Source organism: Equus przewalskii, chromosome 1 (genome assembly GCF_037783145.1).
Source record: "Equus przewalskii isolate Varuska chromosome 1, EquPr2, whole genome shotgun sequence".
NCBI lineage: Eukaryota > Metazoa > Chordata > Mammalia > Perissodactyla > Equidae > Equus > Equus przewalskii.
The window spans coordinates 58,592,501-58,612,595 of record NC_091831.1 but is presented as its reverse complement, the minus strand read 5'-3'; the positions used below and the strand labels follow the sequence as shown (position 1 = coordinate 58,612,595).

The window sequence follows — 20,095 nt, the reverse complement described above, 5'->3', positions numbered from 1 at the left end:
AGAGGAAGATTGGCAACAGATGTTAACTCAGAGCCAATCTTCCTCACCAAAAAAAAGGAGAAGGAGGAGGAGGAGGAGAAGAAGAAGAAGAAGAAGAAGAAGGGGAAGAAAGAAGAGAGTGTTGGTGTTACCCGCTGTAGTTGGCAGCTTCTGAAACGGCTTCCAACCCCCTGATATTCATACCTATGTGGCCCTCTCCCCTTGAGTGGGAGCTAGACCTGGTGACTTGCTTCTCATGAACAGAACGCAGCAGACGTGATGAGGTGTCACTTCCAGGATTAGGTTACAAAAGACTGTGACTCCTGTCTCTCTTGCTCACACTCTCTCTTGCCCTCTTGCTAGCTCGCTCGGATAAAGCACGCTGCCGTCTTGAGGGATGCTCTATGGAAAGACCTATGTGGCCAAGAACCGAGGGAAGCCCCTTGCCAACAGCTTGTGAGGACTTGGGGTCTTAGTCCTCTAGCCCACAGGACTGAATCCTGCCAGCAACCATGTGAGTGAACTAGGAAGAGGATTCATCCCAGTCAAGCCCTGAGAGCCTGTGAGAGACTCAGAGCCAGAGGACCCAGCCAAGACACACTAGATTCCTGACCCACAGAAGCCATGGTACAATAAATAGTGCTTTTTAGCCACTATGTTTTGCTTAATTTGTTATGCAGCAATAGATAACTAATACAGTCACTAAATTGATTTCTCCACCTGATAATGGGTGATGATCTGTAAACTGAGAAACACTGATCTGGTTCTAGATACGAGTCCACTGCTGTTCATTAAAGGGAGATTCGAGGATGGATAAGACCTGGTCACTGCCTTCAAGGAGATTTTATTGTCTTTTCAGGATCTAAAAACGTAATAAGATGCATGTATTTCTAGGGCAGGGTGTTCAGGCTGTTCAAAGACAGTAGACGTAGATGAGAGGTTCCCTCAGGCTGAGATACATCATTGTGATGAGTTTGCGGTATCTTGGCTGGGAGTCCTTACAGGGGAAAACACGGGCTTCACAGAAGGACCCAAAGGGATTTCCACAGCCAGTAAGGCTAGGAAGAGACAGGAGGAGCTCATGAAGAAGAACTGTGCTCAGGGAAGGATCAAAGTGGCCACAAACCACATCTTATTTCCACTGTGGTTAGAGCCTGGGGATTATTCAGTAGGCTGGGGGGCGGGGGGAGGATGACAAGAGCTGTGTGAAGACTAGATGAGTAAATATGTGTGAAATGCTCAGAACAGTGCTTGATGCATACTAAGTGGCTGTGTGTTGCTGTGTTATTGTCATCTGGTCCTGGCCCTAGCTGTGTTCACCAATGACTTTCAGCTCACCAAACTCAACAGCCCTTCTCAGCCCTCCCCGCTCACCTCCTGCAGCGTCTGGCCCTGCCGCCAGGTCCCAGGTCCGCCACGGAGGCTCTCTAGGCCCCGCCTCTGGGAGCCAGCCCTGCCCCCTCTGCCCAGCTCCTCTCTCATCGCCAGCGCCCGCCTTCAGATGCTCCTCTCATCGCCCTCCTCAGACCTTGCCACTTCTTGTTTTTCTATCTGTCTATCTATCTACCTACCTACCTACCTGTGGGGATTCTTCTCTTCTCACATGCTTTCAACTAGGGCCTCTAACCTGAGATTGCAGCCTTGAGCTCCAGACCTGATTTCTCTCTGAACCTTCAGACCTCTACTTCCAAGACTTAGTTGGACAGCTCCAAATGGGTGTCCACTTAACGTCCTCCTCAACATATCCTAAATCCTCCCCTTTATTCACCCCTAGACCAGCATGTCCTCCTGCTAGCTTAGCCCTGTGCAGGCACAGCCGGGTCCCCCATGCCCCACACCTGTCCCACACATTTTTCTCCTCCATTCCCACATCAGTTTCCAAGTCCTGCAGAGTCTATCTCAGAGGTGTCTCTTGGATCTGTCCCTTTTCTGTCACTTCTACAACTACCTTAAGACGAACACTTTTCTCCCTCACAGAGACCATCAAAAGGGCTTTCTCTTGGGTCCCTCCATAGCTTAGCAGTTATGTATACTGGGTACGGAGTTAGACTGCCTGAGGCTGAGTTCTAATTCTACCATTTAGCAGCTGCGTGCACTGTGACAGGTTCTTTAACTTCTCTGTGCCTTAGTTTCCTCATCTTTAAAATGGGACTGCTAACAGTGTGTGTGTATGTGTGTGCATGTAAAGATTGAATAGATAATGTGAAGTCCTGGGGGAAAAAGTGATAGTTACACTTTAGGTATAAACTATTATTGTTGTTGTTACAAATCATGCCATGCTTCGTTCCTTCTTCTAGTCACATCACTCCCTTGCTCAAAGGTTTTCAAAACTCTCCATCCCTACTGTGGGAGATTGTTGCAGTCATGGTCCCAATGCGTTTACTCTCCCTGTATCCACACTATTGGGTGGCCCTTCCATATTGACTCTGGGCTTGGCCATGTTTGGCTGACGGGGTAACAGAAAATTTGTGCCACCAGCAGAGGCTTGAGAAGTGTTTCGCGTTGGGGCTTGCCTTTTAGCCTGGGCCGGGCCCCTGAGTGATGAGAGACCACATGAGCGGAGGCCCCAGTTGGTTCCCTGGGAGGCCCCTAGACCAACAGCCCTCCTATTGCCAGACACGGGAGTGAGGCCGTCTTAGACCAGCCAGGCCCAGACAGGTGCCGGCTGACTGCAGAGATCAGCCAAGCCATTTCAGAACAGAACTGCCCAGCTGACTCACAAATTCTGAGGCATAATACATGTTTGTTGTTGTAAGCCACTAAACTTTTTGGGCAGTTCGTTGCAAAGCAAAAGCTAATTGAACCACCCAGTAAACCAAGTACCACCTCGTCATCCTGGCAGCGAAGGTGCTCACGATCAGCTCAATGTACTTTCTCACACCATTCCCACTGCTTCCTCACCCCCCATGCCTCAGCCAGAGGGGGGACACTGGGTGTTCCCAGGAATGCGTTACGCTTTTTGGCTTCTAAGCCTCTGCTCAAGCTGAGCCCTCCTCTGGGAATGGTCTTCCCCTCCCTGCTTCTTTCCCACTCTCACCCTCTTCGTGGTCTTCTGTGCCTATTGAAATTCAACCCAGCCTTTAAGACGTATTTAAGTATCATTTTTTCCTGCAGTTGGTGAGCAAATTGGGAGCAGCCTCCTTGAAAGTTTTTAGTTGGCACTGCTGGACTCACATTTCTCTGCTTTCCAATACAACAGTCTTTCCCAGGGCAGGAGCTGGATTAATCAAGGCACTGGTGTGTCTTTGCCATCTCCCTAACACTTGCTAGACAACTTTTATAACAAGAAGAACAGCCTCAGGAGCAGGCCTTGAGCAGGCAACAGTAATTTGCTAGAATTTAATAACATTATTTCATTTTCATGGTTTTTCCCCAGTTTTATTGAGATATAATAGACTTGTATTTATTTTATTTAGTTATTTTTTTAAAGATTGGCACCTGAGCTAACAACTGTTGCCAATTTTTTGTTTGTTTGTTTCTCCCCAAATCCCCGCAGTACATAGTTGCATATTTTTTTAGTTGTGGGTCCTTCTAGTTGAGGCATGTGGGACACCGCCTCAGCATGGCCTGATGAGTGGTGCCATGTCCGTGCCCGGGATCTGAACCCATGAAACCCTGGGCCACCTAAGTGGAGTGAGCAAACTTAACTACTCGGCCATGGGGCCGACCCCCAACTTTTTATTTATTTTTAAGGTTGCTTTCTATCTATGGCAAGGTATACTGGTTTCTATTTGTGGTAATGATACAAAGTTTCCTTTTAAAATAAACAAGTTAAAAATGAGTCCATTTAAAGGAAAAAGTGAGTAAATAATAGTATAGTGTGCTGGTATACTGTTTTTCAACGAAAAAAAAAAGTCCTGATTTGTAGTGTGTGCTGATTTCCATGGTGTAAATTTCACATCATGCCTATTTCTGAAAACCAGGGTGACGCCACTGAACATAGAGTTGGAAAAAGATGTGCAGAATGAGCTCTCTGAGCCTGTACAAGTGACTCAAGCTCACCACTGGGTGGGGCTCAGATACGGTAAATACCGGGAAGTTGGTCTGGCAATGGCTGAAGCTTGAGAAACTCTTCATTATCATCATTTTTTAGATGAGTATTATCTTCCATAGCCAAGAGCAGGCGTCTTGAGGGTGCTGATTGCTTCTTGCTCATCTTTGCAAGCCCTGCAGTAGCTGGGGTGGTACTTATGGTGGGTGCCTCTCATCAGGCTGAATCTTTTGCAAGAGGGACTAGATGAACTTCTGTTCTGCTTAGGAAGGTAGTTACTGAGAGTGACCTCAACTTCCTGGCTATTGCTGACTCGGCTCCGGGCAGAGGTGTGGCTCCAGGTGGAAGACCGGGGGAGGCAGAGGGTGATGTATGGTGTCTAGCTCACATGTGTCACTTGGACTTCATGTTTGTTTCTACGTGAATGTATTTTCCCACAAGGGGTATTTTCCCTCAAGGCAAATATGAGAACAGAATGGAAAAGGAGAGATTTGAGGCATTCGATTAATTTTCTAGGGTTGCTGTAACAAAGTGCCACAAACTGGGTGGCTTAGCAACAGAAATGTATTGTCTCACAGTTCTGGAGACTAGAAGTCCAAAATCAAGGTGTCGGCAGGGCCGCTTCCTCCTGGGGGCTGTGAGGGAAGGATCTGTTCCAGACTCCAATCCTTGGCCAGTAGATGGCCCTCTTCTCCCTGTGTCTCCTCACATTGTCTTCCCTTTATGCGTGTCCATCTGTGTCTGAATTTCCCCTTTTTAGAGGACACCAGTCATGTTTGATTAGGGTCTACCCTACTGACCTCATTTTAATTTGATTACCTCTATAAAGACCCTATTGTGAAATGAGGTCACAGTCTGAGGTACTAGGGGTGGGCAGTTAGGGCTCCAACATGTCTTTTTGGTGGGACGCAATTCAACCCACAACAGGCCTTGAGAGATTCTAGTAATTCTTTGATGGAAGGTGGTCTCCATCAGGGCCGTCAGTCATAAGAGCTGAGCTGCTGGCTCTGTCCACAGGACAGTATCCCTTCCAGAAGTGCCCTGAGAATACATCCTGCTCAGGGAGGGGTAGACCCTCCAGGAAACAGCCAGATAATTTTGCCACCACACAGGAGGTTCCTATCTGGAAGGCAGCTTGCAGGCTTTCAAGCATCCTCAGAGGCTGTGTTCAAGCCCTGGAAAACATCTCTCTATTCACAGGTGAAGGCTGTATGGCTTCCAACTCAGGTGACTCGGCTTGGACCAGGTCCCTAAGAGGCCCAGGCCCCCAGAGATGCTGCTCTTCAGAGGAGCCTGTTTGGGGCCAGCTGATCTTCTTCATTGAGAAGCCTCAGTGGGGCTTCCCCTTGCACAGCCCTATCTTCCTGATCTCCTCATTTGCTAGTCTGAAACTGAAGGTGGCAACAGATATCTTATGAGTAAGGTATAAAATTTTGCCAGTTGACTGTGTTGACTGAAGTCTGTAAATACTCTGATTGAAAATCTTAGCACTGTTGATAAATATTAACTGAGCACCCACTATGTGCTAGGTATTGTGGGAATATTTATTGAGCATTGCAATAGATTGCAAAACTAGCCTTGATTCTCTGTCCATCTCTATATCCATGTTCCTTGCAATGTGACTTTGCTGCTCCTGCCATCAGGAGATGGAGTCTATTTCCCCACCATTGAATCTGGGTTGGGCTTGTGACTTGGTTTAGTCAATACAACTATGGAAGTGACGCAGTGCCAGTTTTGAGCCTGGACCTCGAGAGACCTTGCATGATTCCATTTTCGCTCTTGGAGCCCTGCAGCTCCATGTGAACCAGCCCCGGCTAGCCTGCTGGTGGATGAGGGACATGTGGCCCAGTTACCTCGGCTGACAGCTAGCCACCTCCCAGAAGCAGAGGCCTCTGGCTCCCTAGCCACAGATGCTTGGGGCTGTCCAGCTGAGACCAGAACAACTGCCCAGCTGAGCCCAACTTAAAATGCTGACCCCCAAATCATGAACTAAATACATAGTTGTTGCTATAAGCCACTTTCAAGCTTTGGAGTGTTTTATTGTGCAGCAAAATGTATCTAAGTACTCATCATGTGCCAAGCTCTGGTCTATTAGAAATCAAGCAGAGTCTTGGGAGAAAAGACTTGTGCAGAGATGGCACAATAATGAACATGAAGTAGGAAGTGCTCTGGAGAACAAACCCATAAAGAAGAGAGGAGGCGGCATTTGAGCCGAGGAGGCGTCTTGTCCTTGTGGAGTTGAAGGGTGCAGGGTGACGTTCCTGGGAGAGGGAACCGAGTGAGGAAAGGCATGAATGTGGGAGATCCCAGGTTGAGGCCATCAGTCAGTGGTATTTACTGAGCCCTTATTAATGCATAGAAGCACTGTACTGGCTATCCCAGGTCTGCGTATGGCCTAGCAGAGGAGAGAAGACACCCACGTGTGGAAGTTGGCCAGAAGCATAAGACTGGTTTTAAACGAAACAGCAAAACAGTCTGCTTTGTCCAGAGTTATAAGGGTCTTAGCTTCAGCAGAAGGGACTCGATCCATTTGTTATTTAGATCTGGTACCTGCTACATATGTGGTGGGGATGGGGTGATGGTGAGGTTGAGGAGAGGACTCCACAGTCTTCCTGGGAAGGCACAAGGAGTTAGAAAACATGGCTGATCAGGCATCCACATGCGTGGCAACCCCTTGAGGGCAGGGTCTGTGTCTGATTCATCTTGGCATGTCCCAAGACACAGGGCCTTGCATACACTAGGCCTTCCGTTTTGAAAGACTTACTTTGAGCGGTTTCTCATTGCCTTCCCTTTATTCCTGCCCACCCATTGTGTTAGTTTCCTAGGGCTGCTGTAAAAAATTGCCACAAACTGGGTGGCTTAACACACGAGAAGTTCATTCTCTCCTAGTTCTGGAGGGTAGAAGTCCGAAATCAAGGTGTTGGCAGGGTTGCCTCCTTTTCAGAGGCTCTGAGGGAGCATGGGTTCCTTGCCTCTTCCTAGCTTCTGGTCCTTGCCCACAATCCTTGAGGCTCCTTGGCTTGTAGATGCGTCACCCTGATCTCTGCCTCCACCTCACATGGCATCTCCCCGTGTGTCTATCCGTCTCCTCTTCTAAGAACACCAGCCACACCCTACTCCAGTATGACTTTATCATAACTAATTACATCTGCGATGGCCCTATTTCCAAATAAACTCACATTCTGAGGCTCTGGGGGTTAAGACTTCAATGTGTCTTTTTTAGGGGGGACAAAATTCAAACCATAACATCCAGCAGTGTGGGTTCCTTATGTGACTGCTCCCATCCCCAGAGGTGGAATGAAACGTTCTTTCTTCAGGACTCCCATACTCAATCCATGCTTCTGTTTTTTGGAGGATTTGACTCATTGATCATCACTGGATGGTTCGCAGCTTCGTCTGTTTTGTCCTCCCTAGAGTGCCTAGTAAAGGGTACCTCGTGAGTCCTCCATAAATGAAGGCCTGTGACGCAGCTGCCTTTCCCTGAGCTATACTGCTGGGCACCGCAAGAAATATTTCATGTGTTAATCCTCACAATGACCCTGTGAAGTAGATATTTATATATTTTAGTTCCTATTTTATAGAGGAGAACATTGAGATTTAGAGAGGTGAAGTAACTTAGTGTAGCCAGAATGATTGTCTCTCAAAACCCGAATGGCACCCGAAAACACCACATGACAAGTTGCCTATTCCCCATCTTCATGTTTTTCAAAGTACCCCTGACCGGGCTAATTCAACTCTATTTCTTTCAGAAAAACAAATCTGGAGCCTCAGTCCTATTGGTCCTGGGATCTGTCGCACGTTCCCGGCCACACCCCTGCCCTCCCAAGCGTTTTCCCTCCAGAAGCCGCACACAAAGCGGATCCACCCTGCGGACGAGAGCGCGCAGGCCGCCTTTCCGCGCGCGCCCCTCCCGGGCGCGGTGCGAGGACCGGCGCGCTGATTGGTTGCGCGCGGCCCGGGCCCGCTGCCGGCTCCCGCCCCGGCTCTCATCCCGGCGCGGCGATTTGCCGAGCGGCGGCGCGCGCAGAGCCCGCAGCCCCGCGCGCCCTACCTGCCCGCTTCTACGCGCCGCTCCTGCATGGGGCGCCGCCAGCGGCCGAGGGAGCGTGACTGCGCTGCGCAGGGCGCTAGGAGGCATTGTCGCCGTAAGTGGAGCAGAAAGCGGCCCGGATCGGGGCCCCATGCTTCGTGCCCTGCACAGTAAACGTAGTCTCAGGCTAAGCGCTGGAGGGGCTGGGGGAGAGAGGGAGAGAACTGTCCCCGTTTCTGCAGCGTCCCCTCCCCTCCCCCAGGTCACCCGGTGGAAAGAGCAGTGGTGCACCAGCTGCGGCTTCTGCGGCGCCAAAGGGGCCCGGCGCCGCGCCGGCTCTGGCTTGCAGACTGCGGCTGGACCCTGGCTGGCTCAGGAGAGTGGGCACAGCAGTGCCAGGGAATAGGGAGCTCGGGGAAGCGGTCCTGAGCGGGCCTCCATTCCCCGCGGGAGGCGCCCCTGCTGGGAGAAGCCGTTGTATATTTTGTTCCTGAAGCGACACTTTCGGGGTTCGCTTCCGCTCTGGGAAGCTGCAGACGCGTACCCCAGGGTGTGCCTCTCGGCCTCCTGGGAGCGCGGGAGTCCCCGGCCCTCCGCGATCACCGGCGTTCTCTCCTCTGCCTACTTTATTCTCTCCCCAGTCCCCGCCTGCCCCGAGAGCGGAGGGCCGGCGACGAGGAGCCATTGGCTGCGGGCGCCGGGGGGTGGGGTAGACGGATGAGGCGGGCTCCTTGCGCGAGGCGCGGAGACCCTGGCCTGGCCTCTGCGATCAGAGCTGGGAGGCCCAGCCCAAGGATGGTTAGATGCCCAAAGGCAAGCACGCGCAGGACGCTGCGAGCCCCATGGCTCAAAAACAAGGCGCCGGCCTTTCCCACTGACGCCCCAGAGGGCTTTTTTCCCTTGGGTGGAAAAGTGGGTCAACTTTGTTCTGGCTTGGAGTTGGCCTTCGGGGCTACTTGGGTCCAGTCCAGCCGGCGGCCTTTCACCTACCCGTCGGCTCCCCCGTTTGGCGTGGTCCAGAGGGCCGGTTGGAGCCGGCGGTGGGGGGAGCTTGCGCACATGGCTCAGGAGGCTCGAGTTGCCCTTTCGGGGCGGCTGCCAGGCTCTAAAGTTCCCAAGTGACCACACGAGTAACTAAATATAGGAGCAGCTGGTGCGGACGGGGTGTCGGAGCAGCTCCTTTGCACAGATCTCCGGGCTCCAGATAAGGTAGAGTTCTCGCTGGTGAGGGCGGGAGCCGTGGCAGGGGGCTGCTGTCAGGGTTTAAGCAAAAAGCACCCCTCCCCCAGCCTTCAATCTAGGGGAAACCAAGTTAGAGATGCAGGAGGGCAGTGTTGCCAGCTGTCGCAAAGCAGGACTTTTTTTTCTGGCGTTCAATTCATTATATCCTAACTTACTGTCTATACCTGTTTACTCACCTGTTGGTAATGTCTTAGTGTGAGAAGTGCTTAACAGTTTGCAAAGGCTTTTCTCAAAAGTTATATATCATTTGCATCTCAGAACAACCCAGTGAGGCAGGCGATGTTTCCATTGTACAGATGGGGCTGCTCACAATACTGATGACTTTCCAAAACTCTGGTTGGTTTGGGCAGCTCCCTTCACAAAGCTTTCCACGGTCCCCTGCGAAGAAAGAGGACAGCCTTAGAGGAGGGCCTCCAGGCCCCTGGCCCCGTACAGCCTGGCTGCCTGTCTCCTCCTTTCTCTCCTTTTGGGGACCTCTGCTCAGCCCCTGTCTCTGTTCCCTCCTCTCAGCCATGCTGTGTGCCTTCATGGCAGAGGGCACACGTGCTCCTTGGGCCTGGTGTCAAGGCCAGCGTCTGGCTCATTCTGCCTCTTATCCCGAGTCTCTCTTACCAGACGGGAAGCTCGTTCTGCCCCAGGCCTTGTCTCCCTCGGTGCGGGCTGTGTAGAAGGTGCCCAGGGGATGTGTTGGATTCAAACCTTCCCCGGGACTTTGACGCACACTCTGAGGAAGGGCAGTTGGGATGTGTGGAGAGGGCTGTGTTGCTGGGACAGCAGCAGTGTGAGTATGAGTTTGGATCCTGTGCAAAAGGGTCTCCAGGATTTGGAGCGCTTTCCTTGAAATTTTCTAAGGCTGCCCTCCAGTGCTTGGGACAAGCAGGGGCCAGTAGAGCCATCGGATTGGGATGCCCCAAGCCCAGACCAGACCCGTGTGGGCTGGTTCTTGTTTCTCCCCTTTGGGACACACTCTGACTTTCTGCCACCACCACCCCTGCCTTTGGGGTTGACCAGACGCCTCAAGGAGCCCAGAACTTGAGCCCATGGGGGTGTCTTGGTGTCCTCTGGTTGGGTTCCGGCTCCAGGAGGGCTGCCGTGCACGCTGATGGCTCCCACTGGCCGGCGTGATATTTCTTTTGTGGGACGGCATGAGACTGGGCGGCCACCAAGGTGCTGATGGGCTGATTTTGGTTGACTCAAATTGTTTATATAGACAGGGGCCCCTCACATCCTAGGGGTGGCCCTGCCTAGGGGGCTTTGCCCTCAGTCAGAAGTGGGTCTGTAACTCTCTCCCCCCCATCCCCCACGCCTCTCTCCAGGCTCCTGTTACATGCTCAGTAAGTGCTTGCTGTATTTTTGTCAGAGAGGCCCAGTGTTGGGTTGGGGCTGAAAGGAGCAGTCAGTGAAGTTGGACAACCTTGTAGGAACCGTTTCAGGGACCCACTCCAGATTCCCACTATCCCAAGTTTATTCTTCCCTCAGTTCTGGGCCCCTTTTACCCCATCTCAGGTCTTATAACACTCGTGGCCCTGCCACCCTGTCACCTCACAGCCCTGACTGTGCCAGAGCATGACAGGCTTTGTCACCTGACCTGGGAGAGGAACTGTGAGCTGGACTCTATGAAGGAATCTCCCACTGGGGGGAGGGGAGGTTTTGGGTGCAGGGAGGGTGTTTTCCTGACCATTTAGTGAGGGTGGTCGGGTCGAGGGCACATCTATGCTACACCCAGAGCATTCTCTGGAATGTAAGGGGCCCTTCCTCCTAGTGAATTTCTCTGATGCTCAGACTTTACAGGTTGCCCCTATTCCTGCTTCGATGTCCATCCTCTGACCCATACCGTGGGGTGTCTGAGCTTGCACCAGGGCTGCGGTTTTCAATCTGACTACTTTTGGTCCTGGGCTCTATGGCCTAAGGCGCCACCACCCCCACCTGGTGGCAGCTAGTAGAATTGTAGGCATAGTGCCTGATTGAGAGTAATCAGCCTAGACCCCACCAGGGTTAGCACAGACCCTGGGCAGCTTGGAGATTTACCTTTCCTTTCCCCGCTGCTGTGAGGCCAGGGTTGCCTCAGTGATGTTTAGAAAGTTCTTCCTCATCAGAATCACAGGTCAAAGCTAATTCCTCTATTTCTAGCTGCTGCTCAATACAGCTCTGTGATTATTGATGATGAATACTGGGGATGGGGAAGGAAGGGAGCGTGGTATGGTGGGAAGAATCCTGGGCTGAGAGCTACGAGACCTAGGGTTTTGTTTCCATCCAGCTGATTTTCCTCCCTTCTTGGGTCCTCAATATTCCCATTTGTGAGGGGGTTGGAGTAAATCAAGATTGCAGCAACATTGCTCTGACTCAGCTTAGGGGAATGGTCTTAAAGGGAGCATGGTGACGGTGTTGGGTCCAGTTTGCCAGACTTCTTGCTATTCCCTCCTCTCCTACCCTGGGCCACCTTATGCAACTTGCCCACCTGGCACTGTTATGTGTTTGAATGTATGACCTTTTTCATTTAGACAGTGTCTTAGATTTGTTGTAAGAGTGAGTTGACCTGTATTTAGATTTGAAACCCAAATGATGGCTGTTGATCATCATCACCACCCTTAAAGGATACTAACTGAGCCTCTGTTTTTGGTGTGTGGTGTGAAGTGCAGGGGGAAAGCACAGTATACATCTGCTCCCTGCCCTAAGCTGCCCGCAGGCCAACTGGGGAGACAAGTGTGCGTATTAAAAAAAGCTCATAAAAAACCCAAGTGGCTTGTGCTAAGGCTTTAAGGGCCACTGAAATTCAGAGTAAGGAGAGAACACTGAGGGCTGGGGCAATCAGGGAAGACTTCCTGGAGGTGGAGAGATGGAAGTTCTATTCATTCCTCAAAGATGAGTTCCACTGAGTTGTTTGTTCAAAGTCACGTGGATATGAAACTGGGATTAGATGCTAGTGTCATGTCTGCATGTGTACTGCTTTATCCTTTCAGCTAAGATTTATTGAGTACCTACATCCTGGGCCTTGGGCTAGAGCTCAGAGTAGTTAAGAATCTTTCCCACAGCTTCTCAGCTAATAAATAGCAGAGTTAGGCTTTAGGCCTGTTTTCAAAAAACAATCTTTTCCCACTGCACCGTGGTCTCAAACTTTCCGTGTCAGCCTCCTTGGGCGGAAGCACACGCATACTGGGCTCACCACTAACTCTCCCCTAGGCAGGTGGGTGTGCTTCTCCAGCTGCCCCTTGCCTACCCTGCCTGTCCACTTGAGCACGTGCGGGCTTTCTCTTGGTATCTGTTAGCAGCTCTGAGCACTGCCCCCATCCCCTTTCCCTCTGCCCTTCACATTCTTCTGCCTTTGACCCGACAGGGAGTTCATGAGAGCTCCCTGAGCTGCCTGTGATGCAGGGATTGGGATCCGGGGGCAAAGAAGGGTGCTGACCTTGGCCTCCAGTTCGTCCTCTCTGTGGGGTGCTGCTGCCGGTGGTGTGGGTGACTTCTGTAAAGAAGAGAGCACTGGGCGTGCAGCTGGGCTGGCTGGATTATTGCCACTTACTCACTTAGACCTTGGCCAGGTCATTTAGTCCCTCTCTATGCCTCCATTTCCTTCTCCGTAATAAACAGGGAGTTGGTGTGTCCCCTGTGTCTTTAACACCTAATAATTTTGGTTGTGTTCCTCACCCTTCTTTAAGCCTCTTCTCCCCCGGGGATCCAACTTCCCCATCTCTCATGTTCCTACCCAGCCTCCCTTTCCCTCGGAGTCTTGCACATACACTCGGTATCAGGCTGACAGTCAGGTCTGCAGGCTAAAACTGTGCCCTGCGCTCCATTTTGAGATGTGGGAAGGGAATTCTTAGAGACCCCCCCCCCACCCGCCAGACTGAGCTCTGACCAGGCAGGGCTGTGCTGCATGTGTCTTTGTGTCCCCACTTCGCAGCACACAGGAGGAGCCTGGCAGAGGCAGGTGGGCGAAGGGGAGCTGGAGGAGCCATCCTGGGGGTTGTGGACAGGGCATCAGCTCCGAGGCTGTGGAGGGACAAGTGTCTCTCCCCTGCAGTTGACTGAGCCCTGCCTCCTCCCCGCTGCTCCGCCTGTTAAGTGATTCACAGGCCAGCGCACACCTGAGTCCTCACACGCGCCTGACCACTAGTTCAGGCCCTGGCCCCGGGTCTGATGAGGTCACACGTGTCGATCTTCCTGGGAAACCGGTAGGGCTGGGCTGTCCCCACCCTCTGATGGGCAGATGGGCCACTCTGAAGGTCAAACTGGATGTGGCCTGGGCTCTGGGTCCCGAGGGAGGAGGTGAGTGGTCTGGGCCTCCCCCCACCGCCCCCGCAGGCTTCCTGCAGCCTGGGTCCCGTGGGAGGGTGGATTCATGGGTGGGTTCCTGGCTGGTGGGCGGGTGCTTCACGGCCCTGTGTCTTCCCCAGGTGCAGATCCCCTTGTGAGCAGCAGACCGGCCTGGTGGCTGGCAGCAAGACACCTCGTCTGCATGCTGAAGAAGATGGGTGAGGCCGTGGCCAGAGTTGCGAGGAAGGTCAACGAGACAGTGGAGAGCGGCTCGGACACCCTGGGTGAGCGTGGGTGCGGCCTTTCCAACCACAGGGTGCCCTTGTGTGGTTTGTGGAATCAGTTTAGAAACGAAATAGAGAGAAGAGGTGAAAGAGGCAGTATTGGTGTGGCCACTCACCACGAGAAGTGTTTCCCGGCATCTCTCGCAGCCGTGTTTAGCTTGTGTGTGCTGGGTCCCAGTGTAAGGCATATTTCTGACTGTGGGTTGTGGTCACAGAGGTTTGAACACCACTGAGTGAGGGGTTCCGGCTGCCGGGGGCCTGTCTACCTGCCCTGGACTGCCGAGGACTCCAAGTGTGTGTGCCCTTGGGCCAGGTGACGGAAGCTGGCACTGCCACGGAGCCCCAGGTACCAGGCCCTGTGCAGGTGGCTCCTGCCTGTTGCCTTACTGACTCTGCACAGCCTCCCTGTGGTGGATGGTACCCGCCAGGCATGACGAGCCCCGGTCTTCAGATCAGGAGGAGATGGAGGGTCGAAGGCAAAGTGGGCTTTTCTCCGGTCACCCAGCGGGAGGCCCCTTTTCACTCCACTGTTTGACTTGAATTGTGTCTTACGTATTTTTCGCTTTGAATTGGTCATAGCATTTTAGTCTGTACAGTTACCCCAAGACTCCAAGCTTTTAAGCAAGGCATCCCATTTAGTTGAATTCAACAGATATTCCTGACTCTCCGCCGTGTGCGTGGGTCAGCAGGGGCTGCAGTGGGCGCGTCTCACCCACTGGAGTATGAGGGCCGCCGGAGAGCCACAGGCGTGCTGGGGGAAGCCAGAGGAGGGGAGCGCTGTCCTGCCGTGGGGGTGATCATGCAGGTGGACGGTATGGGATTCGAGGTGGGCCTTTGGCGCATGGAGAGGCATTCCGTGGGCAGGTAGAGATGTGTGTGCCTGTGTGTGTCTATGTCTGTCTGTCAGTCTCACAATGGAGCATTTCCCTGGAGGTTACTGCCTGAGCAAAGACCCAGAGACTGGAAAGGGAGAGGCTTTCTGTGAGCAGCCTTTGTCAGGTGTGTCTGAGGCTCCTGGGAGGGGGTGGTGGCCCAGACAGCGGAGGGACACTCAGCCTTCAAGCTGAGCTTGGCCACCACCTCTTCCAGGGAGCCCTCAGCTCTACCCCGTGTACCCCTTGCTTGCTTCCTCCTCTGTAGCACCCACTGAGTATCCCTAGAGGGCAGGAGTCTGTCTTTTGTCTCTTGTCCCCCGACCCCCAAGAGCCGGGGCAGTGTCAGGCACTTTGTAGGCACAGAGCGGTGTTTGTTGGACTGAGTTGAAGTGAGAGAAGCATCTCCTCTGTGAGCAAACATACTTAAAGGCTGGCGTTGGTTTTGGAGAGAGGTCTTGGGGGGGGCGGTGTGGGGAGTCTTCAGCTGGTGAGCGGATGGCTGAGGCCCTCAGTTCTGGCATCAAGCTGGGTCACTCGCACGGTTGTACTTACCACAGTGTTCAAGGCTCTCCACCACTTACACGGCCTGGATTTGAATCCCCACTCTGCCCCCTGCTAGCCTGCGACCTCAGCAGGTCGCTTAACCTCTCTGAGCCTCGGTTTCTTCATCTGTAAAATGGGGTGGTGACTGTGCCTACCTCATCGGGGGGTTGGGAGTAATTGTAGTGTCTGTCAGGTGCTTGGCATGTAGGTGGCTCAATAAATGGCACCTATTATTTTTAAAGTTTCCTCATCCCCAAGGGCTGGAGGTGCCTAAGTCCCTCCCACCCCGTGTCACAAACACACCTCCTCCAGGCGTCAGCAGCCACCTGACTGGGGGAGCTCCTTCTCAAGCCCCTGTCCTGGGTGTGGAACCAGCTGCCCTGCCTCTCCCCTTCGGCTGGCTTCCCCTCGCTGCCTCCCTGTGCACAGGCCCAGAGGGACGGCTGCTCCACACGGGCAGGTGTCTCGCTGCAGAGTGGGAGATCCCTGGAGAGCTGGGCTGGAAGAGCTGGGTTCCAGGCTGCTCTCGCCTCGCACAGGTGGGGCAGCATCACTGGTGCCCCCAGGCGCTCCTGGGTTCTCCAGAGCCAGCTTGCCCCTCCTGCCACCTGAGTTTTGGCTCCCAGCCCTAGTCGCCCCACTCCGGGCCTCTTCACCCCCAGGGAGTGGGCTTCTTTCCGCCGGGCCCCAGTCTGCCCCTCAGCTTGAGTTGAAGCCGCCTTCCTCCAGCCCCACACCCCTCCTCAGCTTCATCCCTTAGAGTTTTCGAATGAGCTTGCTGAGTCGAGAACTCTGCACTGTACTGAGCTCCTGTCCCCTGAACCAAGCCCTCCTCTCCAACCACACCTTTTCTCCCCACGTTACTTCTTTCCCTTTTAAAGGCTTCATGCCCACCTGGGCTTCCCTGGGTCCTCGTACCCCTGAGGGCCCTCTGTCTTCCCTCCCTGGCCTCGGACGACGGCATGTCCAGCCAGTGGACCATCAGGCCGGACAGCTCTGCTCCCCAGTCCTCCCCAGGGATGAGGCTCTAGGCCTTTGGGGCTGACTTTAAACACTGGTCGTTATCTCCGAGGAGCAGGATTTGGAAAGGCCTGGGAGAGTGTGGGACGGGAGGGCGTGGCTGGCTGGGACAGAGGCACTGAGGCAAAGAGTTCGAGAAGCAGGAAGGACCAACCAGAGCTGGGGAGGGAAGGAGCCAGTGTCTGTCTGGGGCCTGCTGCGCGTCAGGCGGCCCTGCTGGGCACGGAGGTTTCATGTCTCTTTTCATCTTTTCTATAGTCTTTTGTACTTCCTGACCGTGTTCTCTTGAAGAAAATTCGATACCTTTAGCTCTTGGTGTGTTGCTGTCCCCCATCCCTCCAGTCTCTTTTCCTGGAATCGCCCTCAGGCCCTCCATGCTGGGCCTCTATTGCTTTTGTGTATTTTCTTTCTCTTCATCTCTCTGCTACATTCTGAGAAATTTCCTCAGATCTGCCTTCCATTTCACTGTTTACTTCTTCATTTGTATTTAATCTGCTGTTGAAGCCATCCATTGTTTTCATTTTTAAGGTTTTATATATATATTTTTTTTCCGGCGAGGAAGTTGCCCTGAGTTGACATCTGTTGCCTGTCTTCCTCTTTTTGCTTGAGGAAGATTGTTGCTGAGCTAACATCTGTGCCAATCTTCCTCTATTTTATGTGGGATGTCACCACAGTGTGGCTTGATGAGTGGTGCTAAGTCCGTGCCCAGGATCCGAACCTACAAATCCCAGGCCGCTGAAGCAGAGTGTGCGAACTTAACCACTACGTCACCGGGCTGGTCCCCCTGCCTTGAATTTTGAGAAATCAGCGTACAGTTTAGAGTCTGGAACTTCCTTCTCCTGGTGGGTTCCGGGGGGCTGGGCAGGGAGGGGCGTTGGCTGGGCAGGCCTCTGGATATATGTGTGTGTGTGAGTGTGAGAGAGAGAGGGGATGAATATGGACATGGATATGACCCATCTCCGGGGAGCTGAGCAGCTAGGCGGGAGCCGTGAGATAATCAAGTGGGGAGAGCGAGGCTGGTGAGAGAAGCATGTGCCCCCTCTCCTCCTTCCCTCCCTGCCAGGCTCACCCGCACTTTGGCCAAGTGCTTTTCGCCTCCTGCACTCACCAGCAGATGGTGCCCTGTCACCGGCCGACCAGGTGACAGGCAGCTGAGCCGGGGACTTGACCTGGCTGTTGCTGGCTGTGAATGCCTGGGTCCTGACAGGGCTTCCACTCCCGGCCCAGCTCCTCCCTGGCCGCCTCCCACAGGGATCTGATTTTGCAGGCCCTTTCTTGAGCAAGGGTACTCAGGAAGTGTGGTATTCAGGAAGCACGTAATGTGTACTCAGCCAGAACAGAATAATATCTTCCCTCGGGACAGACACTGCCCCTGGCTCTTTTGTCAACAAAAACACATTGAGCACCTACTGGGTGTACCCTGTGCCCCAGGAGTGCTCAGTCTGGAGGGGGAGACAGACACACACGTGCACACACTCACACACAGTCATACTCTCGCACACTCATCCTGAGGAGGAGAGCAGCCAGGGGCCGTGGTGGGAGCAGTTTTTCTGGCCTGATGGGGTGGTGGTCTTGGCCCTAGTTGGAGCTTGTTGGCCTGCAGTTCCCGGCCCAGGGCCCAGGCGGCTGGTGGCGGTGGGGGTGAGGGCTGTGTGTTCTGCTGCAATGCTCCTGGCCCATGGAGGCCTGAGGGTCAGCCAGGCTCGGGTCAGCTCTGAGGGCATGGAGGAGGGAGCGGGCTCTCACGGGGCCGCCCTCGGCCGGGCCGGGGCCGCCTGTCTGTTCACCACGAGGTCTGGAAGCCTCAGTGTTGCTGTCCTCGGCTCCCTGCCTCTCAACGGGGAAGCAGGCTGAGAGTTCGCCAGCAGCAGAGGGGACAGTGGTACCCACGGCACAGGCCCCCTGCTCCCCTAGCTCTGCTTCCCACACAGCGTGATGTGAGGGGCTGCCTAGAAGCCTTTGCCTAGAACCCCCTCTCTAGACGTGGTCTCTGGACAGGGGCATCCTGGGAGGCCGAGAACCGCCCTTCATTGTCTCCTCCACCCCTCTTAGCAGAGGGCTTTTCTCTCTTGAGGGCCCCGTACTTATTTGAAGTGAAGCCTTTGTATTCCTCTGTCAGTGTTCTCAGTCTTGGCACTCTTCACTTTGGGGCTGGATAATCCTTTGCTGGGGGCTGCCCCATGCGTTGTAGGATGTTTAGCAGCATCCCTGGCCTCAACCTACCACGTGCTGGTATTACCCCTGCCACTCACTCCCAAGTTGTAACGACCAAATTTGTCTCCAGGCACTGCCAAGTGTCCCCTGGGGGCAAAACTGCCCCTACTGAGAACCACTGCTCTAGGAGGCCACGCCAGTAAGTTTTTGAGCCTGTTGTCTGGGGTGATCAGCTCTGCCAGGGCTGGACTGGAGCCGAGTGGAGTTTGGTTGGTGACCTGAGAAGAAGATGGGAGCCCTGTTTTATGGGAAGGGCCCCAATCCAGAAATCAGGAAGCTGGGGTTCTGGACCTCACCCTAACCCCAACTGCTGGACCAGTTTCCTGTCTGGGGCTCTAGCCCTGACCTTTTGTAATTCTCTCTGTGCTAAATTATCATTGGCTTCCCCTTGCACAGAGAGTAAAACCCAAGCTGTACCACAAAGCTGGGGATGACTGACATCTGCCAACTTCTCCCACTGCACTTTGAGCTGCTTACATCCAGCCAGATTGGACACCTTTCAGTTCCTTGAACGGTTGAGCCCTTTCCAGCCTCAGGGCCTTTGCACATGCTGTTTTCTGCTCTTCATTTGGCTGGGCCCTTCTCATATGTTAAAGTTCAGCCTAAATATTTCTTCTTTGGAAGAGGCTTCCTGACTTTTTCTAAGTCACCTTCACCCAATCATTTTTCTTAAAAAGAAGAAAAGCTGTGAAAATTTATGCATGCGTAGGAAAGTCCATAAAACCACATACACTTAGTTCAGCAGATTTTTATAAAACAAATACTGAAGTAACTACCATCCAGGTCTAGACATGGAACATTACCAGAATCTCCAGAAGCCCCCCCGCCCCCCCGAGGTGGCCACTGTCCTAACTGGTGTCATGAACTTTTCCTCCCTTCTCTTGAGTTTGTTCTTTCTTTCTTGAGTTTTTCTGGCCCCCGGATTCTGGAGAGAGCAGGCTGTGGGGGATCAGGCGGTCTTCTGTAGGCAGGATGTGCCCGTGCAGAGAAAGGGGTGGAAGTGAGACCCTGGTGGGGGGCGGTGTGTGAGAATATTATTTGGAGGCAAATAGCCAGTTTGACGAGGAAAATCAATCGAACTTTCAGAGAGCCAAGGGCTTCAGTGGCGCCAGGTGGGCACGGCACGGCGGCCTGAGGGGCAGAAATGCAGCGCTTGGGCCTGGGGTGCCCTTCTCGGTTCAGAGGCGAGTGATTGGTGTCAGCCCTGCCTGGGGCGCCTGTGGAGTTCTGCCTGCTTCTGAGCTGGACCTGGAGAAGTGGACACAGAGGATGCGTCCGGCGGGCAGGACTGAGCTCGCTGTTCCGGCAGGCCAGGGGAGGCCTGGGGGTGCCTGCAGACCTTTCGCACCATGCCCTGGTCTGGCTTTGCCTCTCTGTGCCCAGGTCGGCATGGGCTCGGTGGGGGCCTGTCTGGACCCCAAGCCTCAGGTGCAGAAGTGGCCATGGAGGGAAAGAGAGCAGCTCAATATTGGAAGGCAGCTGTTGGATGGAGAGAGAAAAATTGTTCAGTGGAAGCTAGTCAGGGCATATGCACTCAGAGAAATACTATTAAAACTATATATGTTTAATTTTAAAAACAATAGGTATTTCACATGCCTAGTGCACAAAGCACGAGGCCCAAGGGTAAGCAGTGAGAAGCCAGGCTTCCTCCTCTGTCCTCTGT

At 53.4% G+C, this 20,095-nt stretch overlaps 1 protein-coding gene across 5 annotated transcripts in view; it reads left to right on the top strand.

Moving 5' to 3' along the window:
- The first annotated feature begins 7,818 nt into the window (after positions 1 to 7,818).
- The window catches only part of LRRC20 (leucine rich repeat containing 20), a 78,490-nt gene continuing 66,213 nt past the window's right edge, over positions 7,819 to 20,095 (top strand). Inside the window, exons 1-2 of one of the 5 annotated variants that reach the window (XM_008538224.2) lie at positions 7,819 to 8,115; positions 13,637 to 13,780. In XM_008538224.2, coding sequence (XP_008536446.2) covers positions 8,049 to 8,115; positions 13,637 to 13,780 — 211 coding nt within the window. In that variant the 5' untranslated portion in view covers positions 7,819 to 8,048. Of the gene's footprint in view, positions 8,116 to 8,737; positions 9,210 to 13,636; positions 13,781 to 20,095 lie in introns of those variants that run through there. The other 4 variants (XM_070611969.1, XM_070612003.1, XM_008538225.2 and 1 more) reach the window with 4 other exon arrangements.